The following is a 10,305-nucleotide window of genomic DNA, read 5'->3' as shown; positions in this document are numbered from 1 at the left end:
CCGGGCGGGCGCCCCCTGAGGCGGCGCGGGCAGTTCGGGGACTCGCCTCGGTGGGTGAAAAGGGGGAGCACGGGGTCCGGGTCTTGAGGTGGAGACTCAATCGCGACGGGTTTGCTCGGAAAAGCCCACGCCCTCGGGGTGTCTCCCGCCGAGACGCCGCCAGCCCCGGGCAGTGGGGGGCGTCCCTCCCGCCGCCCCCCAACGCGCTCCCCGGAGATTCGAACTCAGGTCCCACGTGGCTCCGCTGACTTGAACCCCATCTTCCGGGCGAAAGAATTAACCAAGTTTCCCCCCCAAAAAACAACCAAGGGGACCCGCAGCGCTCTTCACATTAAGGGGCTGTCGGTCTAAAACAGTAAATATCGGGCGCCCCGTCATTCCTAAGGGAGGGCTTTCTGGGGCCACCCAAGGGCTCAGGGAGGCGGCTCCCCTCCGGCGGGTCGGGGTTCGAGGATTGCCCACCCTGTGCCACTGCCCCGGGCCTGGTCGCACCCTCACAGGCACTGCTTCCGTTCCTTCCCGACACCCGGGGGAACCCATGCGCCTTCAGTGCCCATTTCCCACTTTATTTTAATTTTATTTATTTTATTTTTTTTGGGTTTTTTTGTTTTGTTTTGTTTTTTGTTTTGTTTAGAGCAGTGGTTCCCAAACTTATTTGGCCTACCGCCCCCTTTCCAGAAAAAATATTACTCAGCGCCCCCTGGAAATTAATTTTTAAAAAATTTTAATAGCAATTAAACAGAAAGATATATGGATTAATGTATCTACCTTTTTTGTAAAATATAGTAAAGAAAGGTGTAAATTAGAAACATTGAAGTTTGAAATTATGAAACTATTTATTGAACTCAGAATAGAAAGGTAATACCTTTTTTGTAAAATATAGTAAAGAAAGGTGTAAATTAGAAACATTGAAGTTTGAAATTATGAAACTATTTATTGAACTCAGAATAGAAAGGTAATACAAAAAAAGTTAAAACAAATGCACCTGTGGCCATCACCGCCCCCCCTGGATCGCTGCAGCGCCCACCAGGGGGCGGTAGCGCCCACTTTGGGAATCACTGGTTTAGAGGAAGGGAGAGGGAGAGAAACATTAATGATGAGAGAATCATTGGCTGCGTTCTGCACGTCCCCTCCTGAGAAAACTACATTACCCAGAGGGGAATGTGCCCCGTTTTGGGGAGGTCAGGGTGGGACTTCCTGTGCCCTCCTCAGAAGCTTCATATTTGCCTTTCAGGGTGGTTCACCAAGTCAGAGGCTCCAAAGCAACAGGCCGTGGTGGGGAAGTGCCAGAGGGTCGTCCCTGCCATGCTGAGGCGGGTCCGAGACTTGCTGAGCCGCTACTGTTGGGGTTCAGGCCTTCCAGCCTCACAGACTGGGCTCTGCCCACAGAGTTTGATGGCTGTGGCAGCGCCAAGGCGCCGGGCTGAGGTGAGCACGTCCCCGCTTCCCCCACCCAACCCTGCAGCCCGGGCCCCACCTCAGGACCGGGAGGCGTTACTGGGTGACACCGGTGTGACGGGGGTGGGAGAGGGTGAGGGGCCACCGGGTGAACAGGTGCAGGGGCTGCTAAGCTGGAAGATTCGGGAAACCTGGGCCCTGTTTTGTTTCTAAAGGCAACAGAGAAAGTGAGGCAGAGGTGTGCGTGAGGAGTGTTACTTTTATTCTCACGGCGCCGGGCCATGGATGGATGTGAACAAAACAGGGACATTGTGTGAGGCAGGGATTCTCAAGTTTTCCCAAAACTTCCCAGAGGATGAACAGACTAGAAGGGAGGGGCCAGCAGGAGGGGCGGGAAGGAGGACCCTGTAGGTGATGAGGTCACTGGCAGTTGCACACTGGACTGACCGCTGAGGGCTGCGGGCATCACCCGGCCCTGGGGCTGGGCCAGGCCCTGAGCAGCCTGAGCCCCTGGGTCCTGGGGTGGGTGCCAGGCCCTCAGCCCTTTAGTTCCCACCGGTTCCTGCGGGTGCAGAGCTGCTGAGGGGACGGGGCTGTGGGGCTGATTTCAGGGTCTCACATTCCTGTGGCCTCTGAGGTCGTGGGGTCCTGGGGCTGTCCAGCCTCTCTTCCAGCTCGTAGGCCTGGGGATCTTGAACAGACACCAAGGCCAGAATCCTAAGTCGAGGTCTAGGGTTATAGGATGTGGTCCCTCTTTTGGCAACAAGTGGAATGAGATGTGAGAGGTCCTCCCAGGCACAGGGGCCAGAATGTGCAATGGCTTAGAGGGGACACTGAGCAAGTTCTGGAACCTGCAAGTGTCCTTTCTTCCCATGGGAACTGGGGGCAGTGGGAGAGGAGTCAGGTCTAGAGCAGCTTTGTAACAAGTTGAGTGTTTGTTCTGCCGGTGATGGGTGCCTGGGGCAGTGGAGGCAGGTGATCTGACCCAGGTCTCGTGAGAATCCATGTGGCTGCAGCTTAGAATGAACAGGGAGGAGGCTGCTGCAATAGTCGGAGTAATTGTGATGGTGTCTGGGCCAGGGTGGTGGCCATGGAGGTGAGAGAAGCATTGTGATTATAAGTTAGGGTTTTGAGTGAAGATGCCAGGATTTTTTTTAAAGCTTTATTTACTTATTTTAGGGAGATAGGGACAGACAGACAGACATTGATTTGTTCTATTTATTTATCCGTTCATGGATTGATTCTTGTATGTGCCCTGATGGGAGATTGAACCCCCAACCTTGGTGTATGGGGCCCGACGCTCCGCCCAACTGAGGAAACCGAAACCGGCCAGGGTGCCTTCTGCATTTTCTTTTTTTTAAATATTTTTGATTGATTTTAGCGAGGAAGGGAGAGGGAGAGAGAGATAGAAATATCAATAATGAGAGAGAATCATTGATTGGCTGCCTCCTGCACGCAAGCGAGTCCGCAACCCAGGTATATGATTGGAATCGAACCTGGGACCTTTCAGTTTGCAGGTCAACATTCTATCCACTGAGCCAAACCAGCTAGGGCTGCATTTTCTAATTTTAAGGTTGACATAGAGAGAGGTAGGAGCCAGGGATGACATGAAGGTTTGGAGGAAGTGAAGCACCTCAATTTAGATGGCGAAACACACTGAAGGAAGAGCAGTATTCATTGAGGGTATCGGGAGTTTTATTTTTGGCCTGATGAGGGTATGAGATTTTTGAGAGCGAGTTCATAGGTGTCTGGAGTTCTGAGGAGGTGTTCAGGATGGCGACTTCTCCAAAAGGAAGTGGAGAGTGTGTGGACCCTGGAGGAGCTGCAGCTCACGTTAATATGGGGAATCCTGGTCGGAATGTTAAGGGTAATAGCCCAGGATGAGGAGCGTGGGCCTGAGGACTGGGTTCCTGCTGGAACCCTGGTTGTGGGAAGTGGGTGTCACAATGTAAGTGACAGACAGAAGTGGTCATGTGGAGGGTGAGGGAGAGACTGGTTTGGCAAGTGGACAAGGCCTCCAAGGGACGAGGGATGTGGAACAGATGAGGGTGGAAGAGTAACTCACACACGATGAGAGGAGGGCTGGTGCATATTCACTGCTTTCAAGACTCTCCAGAACATTGGTATGGCCCTTGGTGTGGCTGGGGTGTGGCCGTCAGGTTGGCTGTTAGCTTAGGGGCACATGTGATCATCTGGAAGACTCACTGGGCACAGGCTAGAGGGCCCTCGGGCTGGGCCTGGTGTGGGGTGAGGAGAGGGGAGGCTGTGACTGTGCAGGGACATGAGGTGCAGCACCAGTGGGGAGGCTGTGGGCACCTGAGAGCCCATGTGACGTGGGAACAAGGAACAGTCAGGAGGGCGGCCCTCGGGGCAGGACTCCGGCCGCCTCTGTGATGTGGACCATCAGTCCGGGCAGTGCTCGATCCTCTTAGAGTTTTCCAAACATTCTCTGGACCCCATCTGCTGAGCAGTGAAGAGAGAGGCCAAGGAGATGATGTGGTGCCGAACAGGAGGGGCCGGGCGGTGGGAGCGCAGGCGGGAGAGGTGTGGTCGGGACAGTGATGTGCACGTGGAGAGGGCGTGTGAGCTCATGGCCACAGGGCCCTGGCATTGACATGAGAGTGAATGAAGGGCGAGCCCGTGTCTGTCGTATTTGGTGGAAACGCAATGTGGCTCCCCGGGGAGTTGCCTGGAAGGAGGGGGTGTGGTCCTCCATGCCAGGCCCAGAACTTTGATGTCATTTATGTCCCTTCCTGCCTTTTGTTGAGGGCGGATATAGTGATCAGTAGGGCCTCGATGAGATAGCAGACCTCAGTGCCACCCAGGCTTGGAAATCTCCCCTGGCATAGGGAAGGGAGAAGGAGAAGCAGGGGCTGGATTAGGGAGGTGGTAAAATTATAATCCTGGGAAAGAAGCGAATCATGGAAAAATTGTCCCTGTCAGGGCATGTTTGACTTTCCTTTAAAGCTGTGCTGCTGGGAATGTAGCTGTGAGAGAGAGGTGTGATACACATAATTATGTGCGGAGGGTACTGTAAAGGGAAGGGATTTGGGTCGCCAGGGTGAAGGGTGATGCCATGGTTTTTATGTATTGGAGGGACACTGGACTCACAGGTATTGCCTGACAACTTGAGTGTCTCATCACTCACACTCTCTGTGGCCAACTTCTCTGTATGTTTGTGACACCCACTGTGTTAACAAGGGGCAGTGTGGCCTACATGCCACGCGCAGAACTGTTATCTCTCTGCCCCTCTGCCTGTTATTGTGGGAGGACACAGTATCAATGGGAATATAGAAGTGAGTGACTCCAATGATAGCAGGGTTTGGTGTCATTGATGTGGAAGGAGGGAGCAGATGGATGTGGAGACTGAGTGGTATGAGGAATGTAAAATCCTAGGAGTGAAGCTGGTCATGAACTGAATTGTCACCATTATTACAGGATATGGACTTTGAGGACGTGGCCATTGCCTTCTCCCAGGAGGAGTGGGGGCTCCTTGATGAGGCTCAGAGACTGCTGTACTGCGAGGTGATGCTGGAGAACTTTGCACTTGTAGCATCTGTTGGTAAGACCTTCACACTACTCATGTCCTAGGTCAGTGATGGCGAACCTTTTGAGCTCGGTGTGTCAGCATTTTGAAAAACCCTAACTTAACTCTGGTGCCGTGTCACATACAGAAATTTTTTGATATTTGCAACCATAGTAAAACAAAGACATATTTTTGATATTTATTTCATATATTTAAATGCCATTTAACAAAGAAAAATCAACCAAAAAAATGAGTTCGCGTGTCACCTCTGACACGCGTGTCATAGGTTCGCCATCACTGTCCTAGGTTGTGGCCTCCCTTTCGTTTTTCCTCCTGAAGTAGCTTAGTCCCTCAGCCAGACCATGGGCTCTGCTAATTTCCGCACTTCATTGTCATACGTGCTGTGGCTGCTTGTGCTGTGTTGTGTGGTGTGAGTGCCCTCTGCCGGGAACACTGAGCATCCCTTACATCTGTTGCCTCAAAAAGTTCAGAGAATGGGCCTCGGCTCAGACAGCCCAGTACATGCCCCGTCTTCACCCTCTGCCTGGAAGGGTGACTCTGCCCAGATTCATGGCTTCTGGTTCTGGCCCCTTCTGTTAGCTAACAATCCTTTGTGACTTCCTGTGCCAGGTCATGGTCATTCTTTATATGAACCATGGACTGTACTTGTCAGATCTACCTCAATTGTTTGTAATATTGTCTTCCCTGAACACTATCGTATGTCAAGTTGGCTCTGGGCCAGTAGTGGCTGCTTACGTGTGTTGTCTGTCATTAAGACTTGGATCATTCAGGTTCTGAGTAGTTGTTTCATTGAAGGTGCAGGGAGAACCCTGCTTCTATCACAGGCTGTACATAGAAAGATGGTCTCAGGAGAAGGCTGGCCCTGGTGAGTGGCAGCTGGGCAAGAGCCTGACCTAAGGGCTGTTCCAATCATGCCCGGATTCTGCTTGTGTCCGATAGTGTTGTGGTGCAAGTGCCCCTGCTCACAGCACATTTCCATTTTTTCTTTCCCATATTTGATCCTTTGATAACTTGTCATTTCATCGGTGACTTCTCAGCTTCTGGCTCCCTTCCCCTCTGTGGTCTCCCAGCATCAGCTGTTCCTCTGCACTGGTTCCTCTGGCATATGTTCCAGCATTGACCTCTGCATATGTTATGAGGTGTGCATGTGTCATTAGCAAGTGCATAGACACCAGCTTCTCACTTCCTGAATTTTACTGGGGGTAAAACATAACCAACCTTCTGGACAGCTTGCCCATTTCACCCTTAGACAAGCCCTTCTGAATGCTTTCAGCAGAAGAATTAGTTGGAGATGCTGTTTCTATTCCATGTGGTTGCCTGCCATGTCTGTGTCCTTTTCCTGGGGAGGTCTCCCCTATTTTGTGATCTTCAGAAGCCCAGTACTGCACAGCAGCACGTTATTCAACCTACCTCCAGGGCTCTATTTTCAGATGATCTCACGAAACCAAAAACCAAGATCCCATGAAACCAACATACGGAGTCTGACAAACCTTAGTAATGGGACTTGCTCCTCCCACTACAGCCAACACCGTTACCTCAGCATTTCTTTGCTTTCAGGTTGTTGGCATAAAAGTGAAGATGAGACCTCTTCCAAGCAGAGTGTATCTGTAACAGCAGAGTCACAGGTCAAGGCTTCTAAGACAGCTCTACCAACCCAGAAGACCCATCTTTGTGACCGGTGTGTCTCAGTCTTAAAAGCTATTCTGCACCTGACTGAGTCACAAGCAGCAGACTTTGAGCAGAAAGCCTTCAGTGATGCGTGTGTGAGAGACTCCTGTTTCAGCGCAAACCCTCACCAGCAACAGAGAGAAGCCAGTGGAGAGAAGCCTTGGAACGAAGCTGTGGACTGGGCCTCGTTGCTGACCAGGTGCAGCTTCTATGCATCACAGAAGCCTTTCACGTATAGGGAGGTAGAGGAGGATTTCCCAGCCATCGCAGGCCTTCTTCAGCACCAGGACACTCTTCATACTGAGGAGCCACACAGTGGCCCTGAGAGTGGGCAGGCCGTTCTTAGTGGAAAACATCATCACGAGTGGGGTGAGTGTAAAATGGCTGCCTTCCACAACCAGAACCTTGTTCAACAGCAGAGCGTCTGCCCTGGAAAAGGGCGTTTTGAGTGTCGCAAATGTGGGAAGGCCTTAGGAGACTTCACAGGTCATAGGAGACTTCACACTGGACAGAAGCCTTATGAGTGTGGTGATTGTCCGAAATCCTTTAGCCAAAGCTCTAGCTTCATTCAGTACAACAGAGTTCACACTGGAGAAAAGTCATATGAGTGTAGTGATTGTGGGATGTCCTTCAGCCATAGGTCTAAGCTCATTGAACACCGGAGAGGTCACACAGGTGAAAGGCCTTATGAGTGTCGTGAATGTGGGAAGTTTTTTAGACGCAAAGATTACCTCCATAACCACGAGAGAGTTCACACCGGAGACAAGCCGTATGAATGTAGTGATTGTGGGAGATGCTTTCGCTATCAAAATGGACTCATTCAACATGAGAGAATTCACACTGGAGAAAAGCCATATGAGTGTAACTATTGTGGAAAGTCCTTCAGCCAGAGCTCAACACTCCTTGAACACCACCGAGGTCACACTGGGGAAAAGCCTTATGAGTGTAGTGTTTGTGGGACATCTTTCAGCAGAAGGTCTGCCTTCACTCGACATCAAAGAATTCACACTGGAGAAAAGCCATATGAGTGTAGTGATTGTGGGAAATGCTTTAGATATAACAGTGGACTCGTTCAACATCAGAAAATTCACACTGGAGAAAAGCCATATGAATGTAGTGATTGTGGAATGTTCTTCAGCATTAGGTCTAAGCTCATGGAACATCACAAAGGTCACACTGGAGAAAAGCCTTATGAGTGTAGTGAATGTGGGAAGTTTTTTAGACGCAAAGCTAACCTCCGTATTCACCAGAGAGTTCACACTGGAGAAAAGCCTTATAAGTGCAGTGCATGTGGGAAAACCTTTGGACAAAGCAATATCCTCCTCCAACATATGAAAGTTCACACAGGAGAAAAGCCATATCAGTGTACTGATTGTGGGAAGTCCTTCAGCCGTAATTCTATCCTCATTGATCACCAGCGATGTCACACTGGAGAAAAGCCTTTTGAGTGCAGTATTTGTGGGAAATGCTTTAGACTACGCAGCAGTCTTAGTTATCACCATCACGTTCATTCTGGAAAAAAAGCCTTATGACTGGTGAATGTGGGAATTCCTATAGCAATACTTGTGGCCTTGTTCTTCACCAGATAGTTCACACCGGAGAAAAACCATATGGATGTTGTGATTGTGGAAAATGCTTTAGTTATAAACATAGACTCATTCAACATCAAAGCACTCACAGTGAAGAAAAGCCATATGAGTATAGTTATTGTCGAAAGTCATTCACAGAAAGGTCTCAGCTCAGTAAACACCGCAAAGGTCACACTGGTGAAAGGCCTTATGTGTGTAGTGTTTGTGGGAAGTCCTTCGTGACAACCTCTCTCCTCATTGAACACCAGCGATGTCACACTCGAGAAAAGCCGTGTGAGTGTAGTGAATGTGGGAAGTTTTTTTTTTTTTAAATATATAATTTTATTGATTTTAGGGAGGAACAGAGAGGGTGAGAGAGAGAAACATCAAGGTTGAGAGAGAACCATGGATTGGCTGCCTCCTGCACGCCCCCTACTGGGGATCAAGCCAGCAACCTGGACATGTGCCCTTGATCGGAATCGAATCTGGGACCCTTCAGTCTGCAGGCTTACTCTTCTATCCACTGAGCCAAACCGGCCAGGGCAAATGTGGGAAGTTTTTTTATAGGAAGCTCTATCCTTTTCCAACACTACAGAGTTCACTCTGGAGAAATGCCTTTGCAATGTAGTGATTGTGGGAAATTCTTTAGACAATGTTCCAACCTGATTCAACACTGGAGAGTTCAATCTGGAGAAAAGCCTATGGGTGTACTGGATGTGGGGATTCTTTTAGACTCAAATCTAACCTCTTTAGACACTAGAATGTTCACACTGGAGAAAAGCTTTAAAGATGCTGGGATGTTGGGAATGTTTCATTTCCTCAGTCATAACAACACTGGAGGAGACCGAGAACCATTTACTTGAAATTTTTTTAGCGAAACTGCTAGATTCCTCATATGCTTTGCGTACAAATGTTTTTAACTCTCTATCCCTCTCCCTTCCTCTCTGTAAAAAATCAATAAAACATATTTTAAAAAAAATCACAAGGACAAACTCTAGACAGAGTAGGCATGTTCCTACCTGAACCCGTTTTCGCACATGGTCAGTTATATGTTGCTTTCTCTCGAGTTCGAAGAGCATGTGACGTTAAAGTTGTAAATAATTCATCAAAAGGGAAATTAGTCAAGCACTCTGAAAGTGTTTTCACTCTTAATGTGGTGTACAGGGACATATTAGGATAAGTTTACTCACTTTATTAGTCATTGTTGGCATAACTTGTTTTTATATGATGTTTTTGTTTTCATATCATGTTTTTGTTTTTATATCATGCCTCTGTTATATCCTTTTGTTACTGTTTATTAATAAATTTATATATTCTCATACATTTTAGTGATTTCCTTTCATCTCTCACACTTCTATTATAGAGAAAGGTCAAATAGCAATATTAAAATATTTCCTCTAATTCCCTTTTTTTATTTTTTTTCTCTAATTCTCTTTTAATGTGCATGAATTTCATGCACCGGGCCACTAGTTTTTAAATGAAATGTGAACATTGAGTACAGCAGTATTTAGCAGGAGTTCAAAGGTTAGCTTTTTATACCATTTCATGGGTTTTCGTAACGGATTATTATAGACACTCATTTGATCAGATATATCAACTGCTGCTTTTCCTACGTTATAATCCACTACAATTTTTGGTTTCAAGAAGTGACATCTGTTTTCAGCGTTCACCATCTCTGACGTATGTTTTGTTGAGAGAAGATACATTATAACATTAGTTGGTGTCGTATTTTCTTTTTCTAAACTTTTCCCTGCATATACAGCGCTAAATGGAAAGGAAGACAAAAACAGGCTTGGCGCTTAATGTGTTAATTTTGTTGGTTCTGTTCACTTTGCGGGATGCTTTGAAAGGATAATTGTCATCTGTCAGCATGTGGAGCTGAAGAGATGTGGGGCTGCTAAAATTTCTATGCTGCTTAAGGGACAGTAGGATGTCAGAAGACTGCTCTTTGTTTAACATTGCCTTACTGCATTGCTGCCCAAAGCCTTCAATGTAAGACTATGACTCTGGCCCCTAATCTGCAAGATTATTGTGGAGGTCATAGGTCACCTTGAAGAGGAGGCCTTTGTTGTGTTTCTGTAAACATGAATTTTATTAGAGGCCCGGTCCATGCAATTCATGCAC

At 48.1% G+C, this 10,305-nt stretch overlaps 1 protein-coding gene across 2 annotated transcripts; it reads left to right on the top strand.

The window, feature by feature from the left end:
- The first annotated feature begins 1,161 nt into the window (after positions 1-1,161).
- On the top strand, positions 1,162-8,543 carry LOC102417067 (zinc finger protein 883-like). Of its 2 annotated transcripts, XM_006107924.3 has the most exons (3): positions 1,162-1,428; positions 4,837-4,960; positions 6,503-8,543. In XM_006107924.3, the coding sequence occupies exons 1-3, from the start codon at positions 1,162-1,164 to the stop codon at positions 8,143-8,145; spliced, it is 2,034 nt and encodes a 677-aa protein (XP_006107986.2). In that variant the 3' UTR covers positions 8,146-8,543. The 2 variants fall into 2 exon arrangements, with proteins under 2 accessions (XP_006107986.2, XP_023604380.1); XM_023748612.1 differs by lacking the exon at positions 1,162-1,428 and having other exon boundaries at positions 4,895-4,960; positions 5,983-8,543.
- Positions 8,544-10,305: the final 1,762 nt, after the last annotated feature.

Source organism: Myotis lucifugus, unplaced genomic scaffold, assembly GCF_000147115.1.
Source record: "Myotis lucifugus unplaced genomic scaffold, Myoluc2.0 scaffold_1581, whole genome shotgun sequence".
NCBI classification, from domain to species: Eukaryota; Metazoa; Chordata; class Mammalia; order Chiroptera; family Vespertilionidae; genus Myotis; species Myotis lucifugus.
This window is presented reverse-complemented; position numbering and strand designations above follow the sequence as displayed.

Excerpts from the sequence above, each read along its gene's own strand:
- LOC102417067 (XM_006107924.3), top strand. The coding sequence starts at position 1,162 with ATGTGCCCCGTTTTGGGGAGGTCAGGGTGGGACTTCCTGTGCCCTCCT. Across the intron at positions 1,429-4,836 it reads CGCCAAGGCGCCGGGCTGAG|GATATGGACTTTGAGGACGT; the intron begins GTGAGCACGTCC and ends CCATTATTACAG. Across the intron at positions 4,961-6,502 it reads TGCACTTGTAGCATCTGTTG|GTTGTTGGCATAAAAGTGAA; the intron begins GTAAGACCTTCA and ends CTTTGCTTTCAG.